The 23261-nt window shown below is 48.6% G+C and overlaps 1 protein-coding gene across 1 annotated transcript in view; it reads right to left on the minus strand.

Moving 5' to 3' along the window:
* ACTL6B (actin like 6B) overlaps nucleotides 1–23261 on the minus strand; it is a 29741-nt gene that overhangs the window by 480 nt on the left and 6000 nt on the right. Inside the window, exons 3-14 of the mRNA XM_083410534.1 lie at nucleotides 21171–21336; nucleotides 19813–19913; nucleotides 19528–19625; nucleotides 18424–18518; nucleotides 17328–17434; nucleotides 14125–14214; nucleotides 13766–13827; nucleotides 8380–8494; nucleotides 5800–5880; nucleotides 3646–3741; nucleotides 3073–3159; nucleotides 605–1492 (exon numbers count right to left, since the gene is read on the minus strand). Coding sequence (XP_083266660.1) covers nucleotides 1412–1492; nucleotides 3073–3159; nucleotides 3646–3741; nucleotides 5800–5880; nucleotides 8380–8494; nucleotides 13766–13827; nucleotides 14125–14214; nucleotides 17328–17434; nucleotides 18424–18518; nucleotides 19528–19625; nucleotides 19813–19913; nucleotides 21171–21336 — 1179 coding nt within the window. The 3' untranslated portion in view covers nucleotides 605–1411. The remainder of the gene's footprint in view (nucleotides 1–604; nucleotides 1493–3072; nucleotides 3160–3645; nucleotides 3742–5799; nucleotides 5881–8379; nucleotides 8495–13765; nucleotides 13828–14124; nucleotides 14215–17327; nucleotides 17435–18423; nucleotides 18519–19527; nucleotides 19626–19812; nucleotides 19914–21170; nucleotides 21337–23261) is intronic.

The following is a 23261-nucleotide window of genomic DNA, read 5'->3' on the forward strand; positions in this document are numbered from 1 at the left end:
CCCCTTAACCTCCTCTTCTCCAGGCTAAACATGCCCAGCTCCCTTAGCCGTTCCTCATAAGGCATCGTTTCCAGGCCTTTGACCATTTTGGTTGCCCTCCTCTGGACACGTTCCAGTTGGTCAGTGTCCTTCTTGAACTGTGGTGCCCAGAACTGGACACAGTACTCCAGGTGAGGTCTGACCAGAGCAGAATACAGTGGCACTATAACTTCCCTTGATCTAGATGCTATACTCCTATTGATGCAGCCCAGAATTGCATTGGCTTTTTTAGCTGCCGCGTCACCCTGTTGGCTCATGTCAAGTTTGTGGTCAACCAAGACTCCTAGATCCTTTTCACATGTACTGCTCTCAAGCCAGGTGTCACCCATCTTGTATTTGTGCCTCTCATTTTTTTTTTGCCCAAGTGCAATACTTTACATTTCTCCCTGTTAAAATTCATCTTGTTTGTTTTGGCCCAGTTCTCTAATCTGTCAAGGTCGTTTTGAAGTGTGATCCTGTCCTCTGGGGTGTTAGCCACCCCTCCCAGTTTGGTGTCATCTGCAAATTTGATCAGGATGCCCTTGAGTCCATCATCCAAGTCGTTGATAAAGATGTTGAATAAGACCTGCATCTTTTGTGTTCAGTGGGTCTTAACGTCAGGTTGTGGGAGGACACCCACCCCACAAAACTTCCCCAGGCACAAGCTGAATACAGGATCATGTCCAGCCCTCCTGAACCAGAGTGAAAAAGGATGTATGGAGTTGCATCCCCAAACATCATAAACGCTACTGTGACAGGCAAAAGAATAATAGGGTTTTGGTGTTTTTTTTTTACAAAAACACAACCTCACACGTTTATTATTTTTCCGACACCGAAATAAAAATGAAATAAAATAAAAGGAGAATGATCAATGTCAATCCATGTCAGTCCATCGAATAAATAGATCCACCCAGGTTTACATATAAAACAGCAACAGGGGAGGTGAAGAGGGAGAGGCACGCGCCCAGGACGACTTTCCAAACCCCTCTTGACAAAGAGAACTGTAGCCTTGGGAGGGACCCATAAGGTCATCCATCCCAACCCCCTGCGATGCAGGACTTTGGGATTGGGAACCTTCCCGTCTCTCCGGCGATCCAGCAGCTTGAAATCTGCCCTCCTTCGTCTCCTGGGTTCTCCGGTGTTGGCGCAAGCGTCGGTGGGCGCAGGACTCCTGGGTTCTTCTCAGGAGCGGGGGGCAAACGGGGGGTTCGGAAGGACACCCGGGTTCTTTGGAGAGGGGAGAAGGTGCCTCGGCTGCAGAGGGGCAAGTCCGGGGTGCGTCTCGAAGGGAGGGAGTCGCTGGGAGGGGCTGTGGGAGCCACGAGGCGGGGGGGGGTCTCCTGGGGGTGGGGAGAGAGGGAGGGCAAAAGGGGAGGTGGGCTGCCCGCCCGGCTCAGGGGCATTTCCTCTCCACGCACTGTTTGCCCCCTTCCTCGTATTCCTGTTTGGAGATCCACATCTGCTGGAAGGTGCCCTGCGGACGAGAAGGAGAGGAAGGAGACGAGGAAACAAACCCAGGCGTCCGGGTCTCCACTCCCAGGCCCCCAACCCAAAACTCAGAGACCCCTGAGCTACACACACCAGCATCTAGTCCACGTCTGGGATCCTGGTTCCCTAGGCTGGATTAGACACTGAGCATAATAATAATAATAATAATAATAATAATAATAATAATAATAATTTGTATTTATACCCGGCCCTCAGGGCGCTAACACCAATAAAATCACAGTAAAAACATAATAGGGAGGGAACCAATTTAAAATACAGGTTAAAATGCAATTTTAAATGCAGCCCCTGCTTGGGGTATCAAGGGAAGGGGGTCTTATGTATTCAGTGGGTCGGTGTTTGCCTGAGCTTGAGTCTGGACTAAGGATTCTGAGCTCTTGATTCGATACACGTCCAATCACAGAACATTTCAGGATTTGGGCCTCTGCCATTGGCCCTTGAACTCTCAAGTCGTGATTCGCAGTTTGGAACTTTAGACAGCCAATCATGTTGGGAGTGGGAGTAGCCCAGGTTTTCGGAAATGTCCGCGGACCATATCATGGGTGTAACGTGTGGGGCAGCTGCCCCCTAATGTTATGCACTGACGTTCTCACCCTGGGCCAGCAGGGGGATACTGTAGAAAGTTATGCAAATGAAGGATCGAAAGTGACGTTCAGTGATTGGATAGTTTTAGAAAGTTGCTACAGTTGCGTTGTTCTGGAGCTCTGTATAAGCAGGCTGACTGAGCCCTTCAGTTCAGTTCTGTTCTGGCCTCTGAATAAAGAAGAGCTGTTTGAAGAATCGCTGTGTCGCCTGATATGTTCACACACAACTTAACACCTAACCTTAACCCTAAGCCATGGAGAATATGGTGCAGCTGAATCAGGTTCTCCCCCCAACAAAGGCCCCACAATTGATAAAATGAGGGGAGAGAGAGAGAGAGAGAGAGAGAGAGAGAGGAAGGAAGGAAGGAAGGAAGGAAGGAAGGAAGGAAGGAAGGAAGGAAGGAAAAGGACGGAAGGAAGGAAAGAAGGAAGGAAGGGGAAGGAAGGAAGGAAAAGAAAGGAAGGAAGGAAGGGGAAGGGAGGAAGGGAGGAAGGGAGGAAGGAAGGAAGGAAGGAAAGAAAAGGAAGGAAGAGAAAGGAAGGAAGGAAGAAAGGAAGGAAGGAAGGGAAAGGAAGGAAGGAAGGAAGGAAGGAAGGGAAAGGAAGGAAGAGGAAGGAAGGAAGGAAGGAAGGAAGGAAGGAAGGAAGGAAGGAAGGAAGGGAAAGGAAGGAAGGAAGGAAGGAAGGAAGGGGAAGGGAGGAAGAAAGAAAAAAGAAAGATAGTGATTAATGATATACAAAACTGTCGGTTTTGTTTCATTTCAAAAAATAAAATTCTATTCTACCGTCCATTGTTGTTTATATTCTGAATTAGATATATATGGGGGCACCAAAATCTTTCCAGTGCTTAGGGCCTCGGAAGGTCCTCCAGAGAACCCAGGAGTCCTGGCTCCCAGCCTCCCTCCCCCTTTCCCCACCCTCCTCTTCCTCTGACCCACGGCAGCCTCCAGGGCCCCAGACTCACGAGAGAAGCCAGGATCGAGCCCCCAATCCAAGGACTGAACCTCCTTTCCATGGTGCTGTTGCTGGCAATCAGCTTCAAGCGCATACTCTGCAGGCAGCGGAGAGAGAAAAGAGGGGTTTGCATAATAATAATAATAATAATAATAATAATTTATACCCCGCCCATCGGGCTGGGCAGGTGTTAAAACAAGCTTGTTCTGCCCTCTGCAAACTAACCGGTGTTCTAACAATTCTAAGGTGCGCACACATAGCAGGCCACAGGCAGCTGATCCTTCAAAATTAGGAAATATTCAGTGGAAAAAAAACAGGCACTTTGTTTTAGTACGCAGAACAATCCTGAAACCATCTTGGCTCTCTTAAGGACCCCAGATATTTCTCTAATTTGTATTCGTTTTTCTGTTTTACAATTTAGAATGCTCACTTAAACATCCTTAAAACATCAACTTTAGGATAGCTCTGGAAGTGGATAAAGGGTCCCACCAGACTCTGCGGTTCTGAGACTCCATGTTGCCTGCTGAAGAGCCCTGTGTGACTCCAAAGTCCCTCATTCTCTCTCTTACACACAGAAACTCACCGGCGGCGTCTTCTGAGAGAGTTCCCGGTTGAGGCGGTCCGTGAAGCCTTGGAGCAAAGTGTTCCCCCCTGTGACGATGACACTCCCATAGAGACCCTTCAGAGAAAGGATATGTGTTATATTAGGAGCTGTTTTTTGGGGAGGGGGGGCCACCTTCGAATTCCTTTAACACGGAGGAATCTGCCTTTTGCAACCATCGTGTTGTGGGTCTCTGGTCAACAACTCCCCTGCCATTTCCCCCACATTAACCCCCTAGAGCAGGGGGTCCCAAAAGTGGGTCAAAACGCCCCCTGGGGGGCAGTGGGATGACCTAGGGGGTGCCAAGAGGCAAGAGGGACCAGCAGGGGCGTTGCTGCAGGTGTAAAAGGCTGCAGCCCGCCCATTTTGTTGAATTAACTTAAATAGTTTTAATTGGATTTGGAATAAATGCGCAATTCGTTCTTACCGTTTTGAATTTTGTTGCTTCATTTTCTTTGTGGGTCATGCAAAGCATTTTGTTTTTTTTATGTCTCTTTCCATGCTAAGGGGAGAGGGGATATCTGAAAGGTCTAAGAGCCTATATTTCCATGCTTCACTTTGATTCAGCATGTTTTGTGACTAGAAATATCTGCTCGGGTTCCCTATCTGAAGAGTACGTGCCCCAAACTTGAATCTCGGCACGCAGGAGTTCTCCTTTCTATGTTTTCGGTTGGGACGCGGGTGGTGCTGTGGGTTAAACCACAGAGCCTAGGATTTGCCGATCGGAAGGTCGGTGGTTCGAATCCCCGCAATGACGGGGTGAGCTCCCGTTGTTCGGTCCCTGCTCCTGCCAACTTAGCAGTTCGAAAGCACACCAGTGCAAGTAGATAAATAGGTACCACTCCGGCGGGAAGGTAAACGGTGTTTCCGTGCGCTGCTCTGGTTCACCAGAAGCTGCTTAGTCCTGCTGGCCACATGACCCGGAAGCTGTACGCCGGCTCCCTCGGCTAATAAAGCGAGATGAGCGCCGCAACCCCAGAGTCGTCCGCGACTGGACCTAATGGTCAGGGGTCCCTTTACCTTTATCTATGTTTTGGGTTTTGTTTTGTTTTTGCAACAGCAGAATATACCGGAAGCGTTCTGAACCAAAGCCAAAATAAAGGTGGTGGGCTGGTTTTGTTCATTCCCTGGCCAGCTCCTCTTGCCTCAAAAAACCACAACTACTTGGCCCCAGACTGGAAACCCTAGCAGGGGGCAAGGTGAAAGGTAAAGGACCCCTGAATGATTATGTCCAGTCAAAGGCGACTCTGGGGTTGCGGCGCTCATCTCGCTTTACTGGCCGAGGGAGCCGGTGTTTGTCCACAGACAGTTTTCTGGGTCATGTGGCCAGCAGGACTAAACTGCTACTGGCACAATGGGCCACCATGACGGAAACCAGAGCACATGGAAACATAGCTGTCAACTTACAGATTTGAAAATAAGGGACCAGCAACCTCGAAAATAAGGGATCAGCAGCCAAAATAAGGGATTTTCAGAGCACAGGTATGTTCGACTTCTGAGCCCCTCCAAGCCAAAGGCAGGAAGCCCAGCCAGCAGCCAAACGAAGCCTCAAGCGGTGGTTCCCACAGCGCAGCAACCCGGCAAAGGGGGTGCAGCAAGGAAAACCACCGTCCCCTCTCCGCTGGGAAGCGCTGAGCAAAGGCGAGTCCCCAGGCAACGCGGCCGATTTGATTGGCACAAGGCATGCAGGCTCCACCCCCCAGTCGTTTTTAGACTCCTTATTGGGTGAGCAACGCAGCCAAGCAACACAGCTGGAGCCTCCCTCCTCCCTGGCCGGCAGGGAGGGAGGGAGAGGAGCTGCTTCCTTTGAAACCTGGGAAATTTAAGGGACATCATCAATAAGGGACAGCAGCGGGACACGGCGCTGGGATAAGGGACAGTCCCACCAAATAAGGGACGGTTGACAGCTATGCATGGAAACACTGTTTACCTTCCCACCACAGTGGTACCTATTTATCTACTTGCACTTTGAGGTGCTTTCGAACTGCTAGGTTGGCAGGAGCAGGGACCGAGCAACAGGAACTCACCCCGTTGCGGGGATTTGAACCGCCGACTTTCCTATGTAGTTCAGACCACATCGCCACCCGCATCCCCTACTAGGAGGGGGCAGAGTTAAGGTGAGGGGAGACAACTCACTGGCCGGATATCAATGTCGCACATCCCGATGCTGGTCGTGACCACGTGGCCAACCCCCAACATTGTGTTTCCAGACAGGCCCTAGAGAGAGAGAGAGAGGCAGAGATTGAGGGAGTTTGGGGTGTTTAGGTTGGAGAAGAGGAGATTGAGATGGGGTAGTATAGCCACCTCTGAATGTAGGAGTGCAGATATCCAGAGTGTGGGGGTCAGATGGGATTCCTATGAGGAATTATAAAATATGCATCAAACCATCGTGTCCATGATGAAAGCATTGTATTGACTGGGTTTGATTCATTGACAATACAGTGGTGCCTCGCAAGATGAAAAGAATCCGTTCCGTGAGTCTCTTCGCCTTGCGGTTTTTTTTGTCTTGCGAAGCAAGCCCATTAGCGGATTAGCGGATTAGCGCTATTAGTGGTTTAGCGGCTATTAGCGGCTATTAAAGGCTTAAGGGATTAGCGGATTAGCTGCTAAAAGGCTATTAGCGGCTATTAAAGGCTTAAGGGATTAGCGGATTAGCTGCTAAAAGGCTATTAGCGGCTTAGATCAGCTGATAAGCGGCTTAGATCAGCTGTTAAGCGGCTTAGCGAACAGCTGTTAAGCGGCTTAGGGGCTTGGGGAAAAGGGGGGGAGGGGGGAAAAAACCCAGGAATCACAAGACATTTTCGTCTTGCGAAACAAGCCCATAGCAAATTCGTTTTGCGAAGCACCTCCAAAACGGAAAACCCTTTCGTCTAGCGGGTTTTCCGTCTTGCGAGGCATTCGTCTTGCGGGGCACCACTGTAATTTCTGATCAAATCCCACAGGCCTCTCCACCTCTGCCATTTGCTTTCTCTACCTTGACAGGCCCATATCAGCATTCTGAAACACAGGCCAGTTGCTTCATCAGGCATCCTGAGTCATAAAGCTAGAAGGTAGCTTTGATGTAGTTTGTTAATCGTTCACAAGGAGATGGTAAATACTACCCATCGTTCCTCTCCTGTTTATTGCTGTTTATGACCTCCGGAGTTTCCTAAATGCATTCCTCCTCGTTTCCTCTTTTATTTACTCTGAATTACATATGCATGCTCAAGTAGGAATTAGCTCTTTGTAGTTTTAACTTTTAACTTTGTCCCATTTTTTTGAAATGCTCAGAGGAAATCTGATTGGTTCTTACGAACACTGTGTAAAAAGTTCTTTCGTGAATAAAACGACCTGGGCCGAGGGGTGGAGAGGGAATTATTATACGCACTCCTCCCAGAGTCTTGCTGGTCAAGCCTCTGTCTGTGTTTTATTAATCGGAGTCCAAACCTTCCTTGCTTTGGGAACGTCACCTCCGAATATCTGAAGTGCTGTCCTGGGGAAGATGGAGCAAGCTTGTTTTCTCCTGCTCCAGAGGGTAGGACTCGAACCCATGGCTTCAAGTGACAAGAAAGGAGTTTCGGACTAAACCTAAGGAAGAACTTTCTCATGATAAGAACCGTTTGACAGTGAAACAGATTTCTTCGGAAGGTGGCAGACTCTCCTTCCTTGCAGGTTTTTAAGCAGAGTTTGGGTGGCCATCTGTCAGGGATTCTTCAGCATTGAGGGGGGTGGACTAGATGGCCCTTGGGTATCCCTTTCAACCCTACTAGCATTGGTGCCTGCTGAAAACATATTTGTTTAGGCGAGGCTGTCTGGATGTTTAGGAAGCCAACACAGTTTTTAAAATATTTTAACTTTACGGAAGTCCTACATTATTGTTGTTAGTTCTTTCTACAGATAATCCTAGTGCAAATTATCAGTTTGCATTTTTGCTTTTCTGCAAATTGCTCTGATTTCCAGCTCCCCCCCCCCCAATAAATTTAATTCTGAATAAGCAATCAATGTTTTCTGAGGCTAACCCCTCCCTGCGCCCCTGTCAGGGAACTGCCATCAGTGCCGGAGGGAGAGAGCAAAATCCAGAGGGATTCCGGAGAGCGTCCAGGGATTGGGAGAGGCAGCCCATCTTCTGGGGAAGAGAATCAGCGTAGCACCAGTGGAGAAGGGGGGGCAGATGGGGGAAGCGGCGAGGCGGTCCCATGACTCCTTGCCGGGGACCAGCGGGGAGAGGAGGGGTCCTCCGCTGCCTACGCCCTCCTTGCGCAGAAGGCTTTCACACAGAGAGAGTAGGAGAAGACTAGGTGTCAAAGAGCTTCTTTGCTGGAAGAAGTTTAAGAAACGCCCACTGACGGATTCTGCCAGCGATTGATGAGACAGCCACGGATGAGTGGCTGTCCGGACAGAAAAGGTTCACTCAGGCAACCCAGCCAGGTGTTTGCACCGGCTTACGCACGAGCAACCCCTAGAACCACTACAGCCCCCTTACCTGTCAGAACACATACACACACACCCCGATTTCAACGGTAATCACTTCCGAGTCGCTATGTTTCGGATTGCGCTGTTCATCAGTCAGAACTCTGCGCATGCTCCAAGCCTCTGTGTGCATTGAGGAGTTTTTTTTGTTTTGCAATCAAGCGGTGTGCCGATTTCTCAAAAGCAAATCAATCAGGAGAAGCGGGTGCAAACTCCCCCCCCCCCGCCTTGGTCCTTATTTCATCTTCCGGCCCCCTGACCACTCACCTTCACGTTGGAGGGGTCAAAAAGCCCCTCGGGGATACGAAGTCTCTCCGCCCCGTAGTCTGTGTTGTAGCCGTTGGGCATTTCGTAGTGGACGGTGGGCATCTGCGCGGCCACCCTGCTCGGGACAAGAGGGCGAGGGCACAGCCGGATTGACGTATAAGCTAAACAACGACAAACCTAGACAGCATCTTAAAAAGCAGAGGCACCACCTTGCCAACAAAGGTCCATATAGTTAAAGCTCTGGTTTTCCCAGTAGTGATGTATGGAAGTGAGAGCTGGACCATAAAGAAGGCTGATTGCCGAAGAATGGATGCTTTTGAATTCTGGTGCTGGAGGAGACTCTTGAGAGTCCCATGGACTGCAAGAAGATCAAAGCTCTCCATTCTGAAGGAAATCAGCCCTGAGTGCTCCCTGGAAGGACGGATCCTGAAGCTGAGGCTCCAAGACTCCTCATGAGAAGAGAAGACTCCCTGGAAAAGACCCTGATGTTGGGAAAGATGGAGGGCACAAGGAGAAGGGGACGACGGAGGATGAGATGGTGGGACAGTGTTCTCGAAGCTACCAGCATGAGTTTGACCAAACTGCGGGAGGCAGTGGAAGACAGGAGGGCCTGGCGTGCTCTGGTCCAGGGGGTCACGAAGAGGCGGACACAACTAAATGACTAAACAACAACAAACAAGCTATAGCTTAGGGCCCCACTCTCTTGGGGGCCCCCAAAAAACTTAAAGGAAAATAAACTGGATGGACATTTCCAAAATAGAAGATAAAAAACAAATAAAATAAAACCGACATACAGCGACAGTGTTTTCTGTTGTGTAGGCTCCTATTTGTTAGGTGCAAATGGCTTTAGATACCGTATTTTTTGCTCTATAAGACTCACCATTTCCCTCCTAAAAAGTAAGGGGAAATGTGTGTGTGTGTTATGGAGCGAATGCAGGCTGCGCAGCTATCCCAGAAGCCAGAACGGCAAGAGGGATTGCTGCTTTCACTGCGCAGCGATCCTTTCTTGCTGTTCTGGCTTCTGAGATTCAGAATAATTTTTTTCTTGTTTTCCTCCTCCAAAAACAAGGTGCGTCTTGTGGTCTGGGGCATCTTATAGAGCGAAAAATACGGTGCCTATTAGGTCCATAAATGACCATATAGCATTTATTCAACATGAAAAAACAGCGACAATTTGTTGTTGACAAAGGACAGCTGGACATATAAAGGGCCCCATTACCTTCAGTAGCTTAAAGGTAAAGGCACCCCTGACCATTAGGCCCAGTCGTGACCGACTCTGGAGTTGCGGCGCTCATCTCGCTTTATTGGCCGAGGAAGCCGGTGTACAGCTTCCGGGTCATGTGGCCAGCAGGACTAAGCCGCTTCTGGCGAACCAGAGCAGCGCACGGAAACGCCATTGATCTTCCCGCTGGAGTGGTACCTATTTATCTACTTGCACTTGATGTGCTTTTGAACTGCTAGGTGGGCAGGAGCAGGGACCGAGCAACGGGAGCTCACCCCGTCATTGCGGGGATTAGGGCCTCATCAAACCTAAATCCGGCCCTGTGCACAGCATGCTTGGATAGAGAGAATTTTTCTTCCCTCTCTCCTAACACTGGACATCCAACGACGATGAATGTTGGAAGATTTTTTTAAAGTCATTTATAACACAGCACACAGATGAACTGTGGAACTCCTTGCCTCAGAACACAGTGACAGCCACCCACTCGGATGGCTTTAAAAGGGAATGGGACAGATTCATGGAGGAGGAGATGGCTATGACAGCTATTAGCCATGACGGCTCTCTTGTGCTTTCACATCAATGCTCCTGGATGTGGGATAAATCAGCTTGCTTAACTCTAATGCATGCATGAAGGGGTTAAAACCATAGAGCAAGCCACACTATTGCAGCGCCTTCTGGAAACATTGTTGTTTAGACAGGCCTGTCCAGATCTTTAGCATCACAGAAATGTAGAGCTGAAAGGGACCCAAGGGTCATCTAGTCCAACCCGCTTTTGCCCAATGCAGGACTCGAACCCACGACCTTGAGGTTAAGAGTCTCGTGAGTCTCTTGGTCTACCAGCTGAGCTGGCACAAGTTTCAATCTGTTGGGATTTCTTTTTGCCTATTGTTCTTTTTTCAAAAGTCTTACATTATTAAGTTGTTTCTCACTGTTGATTTCATTGGGGGGTTTTTTAGGGGGGGTTCCCCATAAGCCAGCCTAACCTGGCTACTTCCAGTTGCTTTGGACTACACCTCCCATGAGCCTCAGCCATGGAGGTCACCTTGTTAAGGACGGCCGACATTATCTTTCCTGGACTCGAGTTCAAATTCATTAGTTCGAGGGTTGGACTGGATGACCCTTGGGTACCCCTTCCAATACTACAAGTCTGTGATTCGTGAGATCTGGGAAACGGGGTGCTTAGTCCAAGAAAGATGCTGCTGCGTCACTCTCCCAAGAAGCACGGGACGCTCTGTCGTTCTTGCGACCTGGCTGCCCGTTTTTACTTTCGCTGAGTTTCCACAGGAGAAACATGACTCCCCATCGTGATGCAAATCTATTTCTGTCCTTCTGACTGAAGGGTCACCTCCACTTTGTCCCCCAAATTGCTGTCCTTTTGCCTCCCTCAAATCTAAACCTTCCCCTGACACAAGCGAGTCAGCTGTATTTTGACTTTCTATGCAGTGGTACCTTGGTCCTCAAAATTAATCCGTTCCGGAAGTCCGTTCCAAAACCAAAGCGTTCCAAAACCAAGGTGCGCTTTCCCATAGAAAGCAATGCAAAACGGATTAATACCAGACTTTGGAAAACAACCCCTGAAACAGCCATTTAACATGAGTTTTACTATCCAACGAGACAATTGAGCCATAAAATGAAATCAATAAACAATGCACACAATCAGTCAGTCGGTAGCTGAACTGGGTTCCACACAGTCACAAAAACAAAACAAAAAAGAACCAGAAAAACAAAAAACGCAAAATAAATAGCAAAAACAGGCAGACCTCAGCGTAAGACTCAAAACAGAAGCGTAACACTCAAAACGGAGCACGTTCGGCTTCCGAAAAAGGTTCACAAACCGGAACACTTACTTCCGGGTTTGCAGAGTTTGGGTTCCAAGTTGTTTGAGTACCAAGGCGTCTTGAGAACCAAGGGACTGCTGTATGCCACATTTGTTTTACAGACCTCCTTGCTGCATTGTCAAATCACTCCAGCGTGCTTCACAGGGAGCAATAGCCGGCTAGCTAGGCAGCTAGTCGTATATTCAACTTTATATAAATAATTATTGAACTTCGGAACTCTCTGCCTCTTGATATAAGAGCAGGCACCTCCACTGCACTCCTTTTGGCGCCGGCTAAAAACATTACCGTTTAGACCAGCCTACTGATGTGTTTAGAAATCTCCTGCACGTTTTAATCTATCGTTACTCCCCCCCCCCCGAAAGTTTTATATTGTTCTTGTTGATTCTTCGCCATCCATAATCTCCATCCATAATCTCCTTGCTTCGTCTCTTTTTGGAAAAACCACTCTGATGTTCTCTTTTCGCGAAAAGGAGGTGTGTAAATTTTACGGAATAAATCAATAAGTATTCCGAGGCCTCTGAGTCTGGGGAGGAGCCAAGGAGGCTTCCCAAAAGGTCAAATGGAGCAGATTATGAAGAGTTTGGCCACCGAGGAAACGGTGGGGTTCCTGTGCTGCAGGAGTGGGTTGGGCTGGATGATCCTTGACGGTCCCTTACAACCCTACAACGATTCTACGGAAACAACAACTAATCCAGAATGCGGCAGCCAGACTGGGGACTGGGAGCCAAGACCACATAACACCAGTCTTGAAAGACCTACATTGGCTCCCTGTACGTTTCCAAGCACAATTCAAAGTGTTGGTGCTGACCTTGAAAGCCCTAAACGGCCTCAAAGGCCCAGTAGACCTGAAGGAGCGTCTCCACCCCCATCGTTCTGCCTGGACACTGAGGTCCAGCTCCAAGGGCCTTCTGGCGGTTCCCTCCCTGCGAGAAGCCAAGTTACAGGGAACCAGGCAGAGGGCCTTCTCGGTGGTGGCCCCCGCCCTGTGGAACACCCTCCTTTCAGATGTCAAGGAAATAAACAACTATCTGACTTTTAGAAGACACCTGAAGGCAGCCCTGCTTAGGGAAGTTTTTAACGTTTGATGTTTAATAATAATAATAATTTATTATTTATACCCCGCCCATCTGGCTGAGTTTCCCCAGCCACTCTGGGAGGCTCCCAATTGAGTGTAAAAAACAATACAGCATTATTGCTTTTTCAAAATTATTATTATTAGTATTCTGTTGGGAGCCGCACGGAGTGGCTGGGGAAACCAAGCCAGGTGGTCAGGGTATGTATGAATGAATGAATGAGTGAATGAATGAATGGGTTGCCGACAAAGGTCTGTATAGTTCAAGCTCTGGTTTTCCCAGTAGTGATGTATGGAAGTGAGAGCTGGACCATCAAGAAGGCTGATCGCCAAAGAATGGATGCTTTTGAATTGTGGTGCTGGAGGAGACTCTTGAGAGTCCCATGGACTGCAAGAAGATCAAACCAAAGCTCAACATGAAAAAAACGAAGATCATGGCCACTGGTCCCATCACCTCCTGGCAAATAGAAGGGGAAGAAATGGAGGCAGTGAGAGGTTTTACTTTCTTGGGCTTCATGATCACTGCAGATGGTGACAGCAGCCACGAAATTAAAAGACGCCTGCTTCTTGGGAGAAAAGCAATGACAAACCTAGACAGCATCTTAAAAAGCAGAGACATCACCTTGCCAACAGAGGTCCGTATAGTTAAAGCCATGGTTTTCCCAGTAGTGATGTATGGAAGTGAGAGCTGGACCATAAAGAAGGCTGATTGACGAAGAATGGATGCTTTTGAATTCTGGTGCTGGAGGAGACTCTTGAGAGTCCCATGGACTGCAAGAAGATCAAACCGATCCATTCCTGATGAAATCTTCCCTGAGTGCTCACTGGAAGGACAGATCCTGAAGCTGAGGCTCCAAGACTTTGGCCCCCTAATGGGAAGAGAAGACTCCCTGGAAAAGACCCTGATGTTGGGAAAGATGGAGGGCACAAGGAGAAGGGGACGACGGAGGACGAGATGGTGGGACAGTGTCCTTGAAGCTACCAGCATGAGTTTGACCAAACTGCGGGAGGCAGTGGAAGACAGGAGAGCCTGGCGTGCTCTGGTCCAGGGGGTCACGAAGAGGCGGACACGACTAAACGGCAACAAATAAATGGTGATGATGATGATGATGGTGATGGTGATGAAAGGAAGGCGTCGCCCCAGCCAAGTTGGACAGAGGCAACGGATTCTCTGAGGTGGACACCCAAATTTAAGCCCTCTCTGCCCCACAACACACACAAACCCCGGTCACCAAACCCATCCCAGCTACTCACTGTTCGTCGTAAGGAGAATCTGAAACTTGCAGCACAGAGGCTTGGAAATCTTGTATGACCTCCTGGTGGGGGGGGGGGTGAAGGTTTAGCAAGGGAATAAAGAAAGATGACTTATTATTCATTTGAACCCTCTTCTCCCAAGTCCTAGTCCTAGCTTTCGGACATACAGGTCCTCTTTTTGGGGGGGCAACGGGCTGTCATCTCTTAGCACCTCCTGCCCCCCAAAACACACCCACACCCTCAGACGTCCCGGCTCTCAGAATCGTGCCCCTCCCCCTCTCTCTAGGGACCCAGGAGTCCTGACTCCCCAGCTCTCGGTCTTCTCCCAAGGAACCCCAGAGTCCGGCGAGGTCTCTTACATTGCACATGTAATTGTGCCACGATTTGCTGACTTGAGGCAATTTCTCCTTCTTCTTCCAGTTTGGGGGTGCGCCTTCACGGACCGGCTCCTGCAGGGAACCAAATTGGGGAGAGAGAATTAAAAAAAAGAGGGAGTTGGCTACCGATGGAAGAAGAATGGCAGACAAAATTAACGACTGCGCAGAAGTATAGGAGTATAGCATCTAGATCAAGGGAAGTAATAGTGCCACTGTATTCTGCTCTGGTCAGACCTCACCTGGAGTACTGTGTCCAGTTCTGGGCACCACAGTTCAAGAAGGACACTGACAAACTGGAACGTGTCCAGAGGAGGGCAACCAAAATGGTCCAAGGCCTGGAAACGATGCCTTATGAGGAACAGCTAAGGGAGCTGGGCATGTTTAGCCTGGAGAAGAGGAGGTTAAGGGGTGATATGATAGCCATGTTCAAATATATAAAAGGATGTCACATAGAGGAGGGAGAAAGGTTGTTTTCTGCTGCTCCAGAGAAGCGGACACAGAGCAATGGATCCAAACTACAAGAAAGAAGATTCCACCTAAACATTAGGAAGAACTTCCTGACAGTAAGAGCTGTTCGACAGTGGAATTTGCTGCCAAGGAGTGTGGTGGAGTCTCCTTCTTTGGAGGGTTGGACTCGATGGCCCTTGTGGTCTCTTCCAACTCTATGATTCTATTCTAACTGGATAAAATGACAGGAAGGATTCGAAACCTGCGGGACCAGATATTCACAGAAGATTGGGAGAAAGATACGAATTATTTGAAGAGCCACTGTAATCAACAAGTTACTCCAGTAGGACTACAGGAAGTTTCGTAAGGAGAAATATATGAAATATTGCAAAGAACAGAAAGAAAAGAGGTGTTATAGTTACGAGATTTAAAAGTAATAGTGAAAATAAGAAATGTAAGTTAAGTGAATAGACTGGAAAATTTCCAGATATGATTGATGGAAGTCGAAAATTGTATAAGATGTAAAAGTACATTTAATTATTGTTGAAAATGATATGTTGAAATATATATATATAGGAGTTGGCGGACTTTTATTCATGGACTGGTTTTTTTAATCTTAAGGGCTGCCCCATGAAAGACAGGGCAAGCTTGTGAAAAAAAAAAAATTAAGGTCTTATATAGATATATAATAAATGTTCATAAATGTACCAAGCCAACACGTACATAAATATATAAACCACATGTCTGAAGCAGCACAGGAAAACAGCCCTGGAACCATTCTGACTCCCAAAGTGACCAAATGATTTCTCTGCAAGGTCGAAGGAAAATGGAAAAGCCTCCCCACTGTCTTTTCGTTCACAAATCCTGTCTTAAGGGTATGTCTGTGTTTGAATAGGGTGTGATCCTGTGACCTGGCTCAGGAACTAAGTATTTGTCATTACAAAAGACTGGCCAGGCTCCCCAGGGTATCCAGTCAAGTGAGCATTAACAGGTAACCTGCCACACAGGAGGTAAACAATGCACTCAGATTTCTGCTGTAGACCACCCTTTCTGTGATGTAAGTATGATGTGTCTGGGGGTGGTCTTGGGCTCCAGGGCAGGCAATTTAAATGTCTATATAAGGGCAGGCACACCTTTGTTCAAGGTCTCCTGCGTGAGAGGGGAGCACCCTGTTGCAACAGTTCAATAAAGATCAGGCTTACGAGCTGCTTTGCTTCTCAATATTCTCTGGCTGGCCTCTGTTATTTTCTCCGACCGATGGAGAACCTGCAAAGGGCTCTAGAAGGGCTCTTGTGTCCCCCATAAGGGAATAAGGGCAGGTTTTTGTTTATTACACTTGTTTTCTGCTGCTCCCAGAGACTGGAACCAACAGATTCAAACGACAAGGAAAGAGATTCTGACTAAACGTTAGGAAGAACTTTCTGAGGGTGAGAGCCATTTGACAGAGGAAGGGGGTTTATTAAGCAGAGGTTGGATAACCATCTGTCAGTGATTTTTTAGCTGTGATTCTTGTGTTGAAAGGGGTTGGGATAGATGACCTCTGGGGGTCCCTTCCAACTCGACAATTCAATGACTGTATGTATTAGAGGAGCACTTCCATGAGAAGGTGTTGCAGGAATTTATGTATCGGTTGGGGGGGGGTTGCCCCTCCAGCAGATATCAGGCACCTGCAGCCCACTACCAAAACAGCACAATCGCTTGTGATTTGTCCCCACAAAACACTTCACAGTTTTTTCCTATCTATTCAAAGGGCCTTTGCTGCACGATACCAAATGTAAGAATTCACTGATCAATGGATCTCTGTACTGGCTCACAGGGAAAACTTCAGAAATTCATCTAGACCTGTGAGCTCAGCCTCTCAGCAGCCCCTCTGCCTGAGGGATAATCCCTGGCCTCCTGATACCTGAGTGCCAGACAGGTAGCCATTCCAGAAATAGCAAACCCAGATGAAGACAAAAGGGTGGGATGAACTAGGCTGGGAAACAGGGAAATGTAAATATCTTTTTTGTTACACTTGATGGGTGTTTGGTGGAGGACAAGGGGAACCATGGGGCAGGGTCCAGGATGCTCAGATTCCTGCCACCAGACCTCCCCTTTCGTGATGTAACCGTGATGTAGTTTTTTGGGGGGTGTAACATGGGGATTAGCAGCTAATAAAAGTTTGGGGTCTTCTTTTATTCTGGGCTTCCATCTTGTTCCACCTGGTGGCAGGTGGGAATCGAGTCGCGACAGTCTTCAATCAAGACCAAGCCTCCTGGCTGCTGTTTTGCTCTGCTATTCCTGGCTGGGGTCCTTGTTTTTGTCCAAGGGAGCCCTCAGATTTCTCCGTTAACAAAGGAGGAACTCTTTTAACTGGACAAATTTGGATAGGTGCGGGCTTTAGAGATACACAGAGCTCCTCATCGGAGAGGCTGGTTTGTTTTTAGCAAGAGAGCAAGCAAAAACTTAAGGCAGGAATCTTTCCTCCGGTCTAGGTCAGCGCCTAAAGTTTCACTCCAGGGTGCAGAAAGTTTGTAACCCGTATACTTATAAATTTATAAGCCAGGCTTCCTCAAGTTGGTGCCTTGTTTAGGACGACTTGGTCTCTGCCCCCGTCACCTCGCCAAGGCCTCCATTTCCTGCTCTCCAGGAATTGTGCACCAAGGAGCCTTCTCAAAGCCAAGCGGATGCTGCAGCTAAGCCCTGGGTCCCCGTCCCCGACTCTGGTTAGTAACGGAACAGGAAGGGGGCAATACCACCTTGGCAGCGATCATGTAGGGAGGGATGATCTCGATGTTCATCTCCTGGAAAAGTTCCCGGCACTGCATGGAGATGAAGTCTCCGGCCAGAGGGGATTTCACGATTCCTGAAAGGGGAAGGGAGGGAGGGAAAGAAGGAAGGAAGAATGCAAAGAGGAGATCTGTGAGCTTTCTGTTCCTGCGGATCACGACCCCTTGGCTCCTCTTCCATCCCCTCCTCTCTGCATCCTCTTCCCAGACCACAGAACCACCTCGCTGTTTCTGCAGATCAAAGAGGTCTGGACTCCCGCCTCCCAGAATCCTTTGCACCCATGCATCACTCCATTTCAAGCCACCCTTATTAATATCGTTACTCTTATTCATAATAGGGCTACTGCCATGCGCTTTAGGTGGGGCTACCTTTGAAGGTGACCCGGAAACTGCAACGAATCCAGAATGCGGCAGCCAGACTGGGGACTGGGAGCGGCTGCTGGGACCACATAACACCGGTCTTGAAAGACCTACATTGGCTCCCAGTACGTTTCCGGGCACAATTCAAAGTGTTGGTGCTGACCTTGAAAGCCCTAAACGGCCTCGAAGGCCCAGTATACCTGAAGGAGCATCTCCACCACCATCGTTCGGCCCGGACACAGAGGTCCAGCTCCGAGGGCCTTCTGGGGGTTGGTTCCCTGCGAGAAGCGAAGTTATAGGGAACCAGACACAGGGCCTTCTCGGTAGTGGCACCCTCCCATCAGATGTCAAGGAAATAAACAACTATCTGACTTTTAGAAGACACCTGAAGGCAGCCCTGCTTAGGGAAGCTTTTAATGCTTGATGTCTTACAGTGTTTTTATACTTTGTTCCCCAGAGTGGCTGGGGAAACCCAGTACGGATAAGGCCCTTTACACAGGTAAACTGGTTCCAAGTTGTTAAGGGCTTTGCATAACAATAACAACACCCTGAACTTGCCTGGTAGCAAACACGGCAAGCAGTGCAGATCTCTGAGCACAGGTGTCATAGGCCGACAAATGCAACTTTTAAAAAGCTTTTCCTAAAAAACGTACAGCTACAAAAATAACAAGGCAATCACAAAAAAAATTGATATTCCTTCTCTGACCTTGTTGCAGGATGTAACCGTCATGAACTGGGATGGCGGTCGTGTGTGTGGCTCCACTGTCCAGAACGAGTCCAGTGCTCCGTCCGTTTGCAAAACTGGGGGTTGGGAGTCAAGGCTTCAGCAAGTCAAACTGTGTGGGTTGGGGTTTTTTTTTGGGGGGGGGGAGGAGAACTACTTTGCATGCAGAAGGTCGCAGGTTCAATTCCCAATGGTATCTCCAAGTAGCAGTAAGAAAGATTCCCTGCCTGGAATCTTGGACAGCTGCTACGGCGCGAATTTTTGCACCCTTGATTTCAGGAAGGGGGATAATAATAATAATAATAATAATAATAATAATAATAATAATAATAGGTAAAGGACCCCTGACAGTTAAATCCAGTCGCCAACGACTCTGGGGTTGCGGTGCTCACCTCGCTTTACTGGCCGAGGGAGCAGGCGTACAGCTTCTGGGTCATGTGGCCAGCAGGACTAAGCCGCTTCTGGCGAACCAGAGCAGCGCACGGAAACGCCGTTCACCTTCCCGCTGGAGTGGTACCTATTTATCTACTTGCACTTTGATGTGCTTTCGAACTGCTAGGTTGGCAGGAGCAGGGACCGAGCAACAGGAGCTCAGCCCGTCATTGCGGGGATTTGAACTGCCAACCTTCTGATCAGCAAGTCCTAGGCTCTGTGGCTTAACCCACAGCGCCACCCGCGTCCCTTTTAATAATACAGTGGATGCTCCCGCCTCCTGCACGGATCACGTTCGCAACCCGCAGCGTTGCGTCTGCACATGCACAGGTTGCAATTTGGCACTTCTGCGCATGCGCAAAGCACAATTTAGCGCTTTTGCGCATGCGCGGCCACCAAAGTAACCCCTTCTGGTACTTCTGGCGCGTCCGTAACCTGAAAAAACGCAACCTGTAACCCGAGGTACGACTGGAAGAAGAAGAAGAAGAAGAAGAAGAAGAAGAAGAAGAAGAAGAAGAAGAAGTTGTTAACTGTTGGAACTGCCCGCCACTGGATATTTTGGAGTAGCAGAGAGGGGCTGGAAGAGTAATCTGTCTTGTTGTTGGGCTCAGGCGGGGAGGTAAAGCGACCGAGCCTCGCTTCCCATTAGGATACGCGGTGAGGACAGCCGTCTTGCAGAGGAAGAACGCTGGGATGCTATAATGCTCAAACATCAGTTCCGTCAGCTTTTCACGCTTGGCCCTCGTGTTCCACTGCAAGAGAGGGGAGGGGGCAAAGCATGAGGGAAACAGAGGCAGGCTGGTTCACGTCGCACAAGAGCAGGGGATTTATTCAGTTGGGATTTCTGCATTCCAGGGGGCTGGTCTAGATGACTTTGGGTGCCCCTTCCAACTCTACGATTCTTTGATTTGGGGGAGCGGGGCTTGGCAGGATACGTACCGGGGCCTCGGACATAAGCACCGGGTGGAGGTTCGGCTCCGATTTGATCTGTTTGTTGTAGGTGTGGTCCAGAATGGCTTGAAAGCAGTCCCAGTCTTCAACTGGGGTAGAAAGGAGAATTTGGACAGTGTCAGGAATGGACCGGCCAACAACAGCCTTTCAACAGTTCTCCGTCGTTTCAGGGACTTCCCACTAGAGGACGCCGTCCACTGACTCAGACGTTACAGTGCAGTTTAGTGGGGGAATAGCGACACCTGTGGCTGTTAAAGGAATAGCCAGGCAATGCACTTCAATGCACATTAGCGGTTTCCAAGTAACTCCAACGCACTGGGGGTGCAGCTCAACTGAGACTGCCTGCTTGGTGCTGTCTTGACGTTGATGGGGAAGGTGGGCTTTTATGGGGGTGGGAATCTTCACGGCTAAGAGGGATAGATTCTGCAGTGCATAAGAGCAAAAGTGGGGACAAACTGTTGCGCACTTAAACCAGTTTCACCCCTGTTTCAACGACTCCCAAACAGGGGTACTCTCAGTACCTCATTTCTACCAACCTTAAATTCAGTCCTCCTGATTTTCTACTTCAATTTGCAACTGTTCAAAGCAAAATGTGCTCTGGAAAATTCGCCCGGAATTAAGGGCAAATTTCTCCTAACAAACCCATTCACCGTATTTGTATGCGGTTTTGAGTAATGTGCGCATTTTCTGAAACAATTTCCCCTAACATAAGAAATACCTGCAGGTGGTTTTTCGCTAATATAGTCCTTTCCCCTAAGCTTTGCATTTCTGTAACCGCTGGCCGGGTGGAGAAGCAGATTGCAAAATACAGGGACTTGCAGATTCCAAAGGCTAGTTTTATTTTATTTATTTTTAGAGTGAGAGGATAGATTTGCCTTTAAACATGAGCTGAATTGAAATCCTTCTCCCATTCCTATAAATTATCCCAATTAAACATAAGACCATAATAAGAGGCGGCTGAATCAGGCCAGTGGCCCATATAGTCCAGAATCTCACAAAAGCCAACCAGATGCCCATTCTGCGAAACTAGCAAGCAGAATTCGAACACAAGAGCAACACACACACACACCCTTCCTGTGGTTTCAAACAACTGGTACTCAGAAGCATTACTTCTATTGATAGCCCTCTCCCCTGCCATGAATTTCTCTTTCAAAGCCAGCCAGGTTGGTGGCCTCCAGTGGCAGGGAGTCCCAAAGATTAACCTGCAGGAAGAAGGACTCTCCTCGCTCTGTCCTGAACTCTGGGAATTGTAGAGCATCGAGGCCAAGGGTTCCCATGGTTTGTGTGCCACGTCAAGGACCCCGCCCCAAACACTTTGCCCTCCCCATAGCTGCCATGCCCCATACTCATTCCGTTCTTGAGGGGCGAGATGACCTCCGTGTTCTCCCGGGGGACGTGCAAGGAGTTGGTGTCGATGTAATAGACCTTCCCGGATTTTTTCTCCTTGTCTCCATCCAGCTCCATCGCCGACTCGTCATGAGAGAGTAGCCCCACAGTGGTGGGGAAATCTGCCTACAAAGAGAGAGGTGGGGTGGTTTGGGAGGGCAGAGTGTTGCCCCTCCAGCCTCACTCTGTTCCTTCCTTTTTCCATAAAGTTTGATTTTATGAGGTCCAGCGCCGAGGGCCTTCTGGCGGTTCCCTCCCTGCGAGAAGCCAAGTTACAGGGAACCAGGCAAAGGGCCTTCTTGGTGGTGGCACCCGCCCTGCGGAACGCCCTCCCACCAGATGTCAAAGAGAAAAACAACTATCAGACTTTTAGAAGACATCTGAAGGCAGCCCTGTTTAGGGAAGCTTTTAATGTTTAATAGGTTATTGTATTTAAGTGTTTTGTTGGAAGCCGCCCAGAGTGGCTGGGGAAACCCAGCCAGATGGGCGGGGTATAAATAATAAATTATTATTGTTGTTGTTTTTTCATAAAACAATAATAAACTAAACAAAAACGGAAAGAGAAAAGAAAATGCAGAGCCTTCTCTCAAAGGTAGCTCTTAACTCTTATTTCCCACAGAAATGGGGTCTCGCCTGGGACCGCCCTTTTCACAATTTCTCCGGTGAAAATAGGGACATCCCATTCCATCATGATAATTTTACTATTTATACCCCGCACACGTCTTACTGGGTAGTCCCAGCCACTCTGGGCAGCTTCCAACATTAATAATAATAATAATAATAATAATGATAATAATAATAATAAATTATTTTTACCCCGCCCATCTGGCTGAGTTTCCCCAGCCACTCTGGGCAGGTCCCAATCGAGTGCTAAAAACAATACAGCAACAAAAAGTCATAATAAAACATTAAGTTGTTGTTTTTTTTAAAGGAAACCGTCCCTATACAGCAGGCATGGCCAAATTTGGCCATCCAGCTGTTTTGGAACTACAATTCCCATCATCCATGATCGCTGGTCCTGCTAGCTAGGGATGATGGGAGTTGTAGTCCCAAAACATCTGGAGGGTTGAGTCTGGCCATGCCTGCTATACAGGATTGCCTATACAGGACGGCTCGGGAGTCAGATTACCATACCCTCCAACGTTTCTCCAATGAAAAATAGGGGTGTCCTAAGGGAAAAGTGGGGCATTTTCAGGGTCAAATCAGAAATCAGGACGGCTTCTCTAAATCAGGGGCGTCCCTGAAAATAGGGATGCTTGGAGGGTCTGAGTTTTCTTCTCCTGGCCTCCTGACCCGGGAGGTCTTCGCTTCCTTGCCTGTCACCCGAGGTCCTTTACCAATAATCCTAATAAAGACCCAGCGCAGAAGACGCCAAGGAAAACAAGAGAGGGAGAAAGAAAGGAAATAAAGGAATAAACGTTTGCACACCCCCTTTCTCTCCCCCCCCACCCCAAGCTCACAACGCCTTTGGTAACTGACCTGCAGGAAAGATTCTGCAAACCGAAAATGGAGACCCTATTAGTACCTTTGTAATAATGTGCGTGGAAATCTTTCGATAAAAGCAATTAAAAAAAAAGAAAGAAAGTAATAATAAGGAAGAGAGGAATAGATTCTGGGGTGGGGAGCGGAGAGAGAAAGGAAAAGGAAAAAGAGATAAAAAGGATTTCTAGTTTCCCCGTATTATTCTGGATATTCGCTCTAGGATGGCACCCAGCAATTCTACCAATATGTAAAGGTAAAGGGACCCTGACCATTAGGTCCAGTCGTGGCCGACTCTGGGGTTGCGCCGCTCATCTCGCTTTATTGGCCCAGGGAGCCGGCGTACAGCTTCTGGGTCATGTGGCCAGCAGGACTAAGCCGCTTCTGGCGAACCAGAGCAGCGCACGGAAACGCTGTTTCCCTTCCCACCGGAGCGGTACCTCTTTATCTACTTGCACTTTGACGTGCTTTTGAACTGCTAGGTTGGCAGGAGCAGGGACCGAGCAACGGGAGCTCACCCCGTCGCAGGGATTTGAACCACCGACCTTCTGATCGGCAAGTCCTAGACTCTG

The sequence above is a fragment of the Podarcis tiliguerta genome (genome assembly GCF_965153285.1).
Source record: "Podarcis tiliguerta genome assembly, chromosome: 13".
Taxonomy (NCBI): Eukaryota; Metazoa; Chordata; class Lepidosauria; order Squamata; family Lacertidae; genus Podarcis; species Podarcis tiliguerta.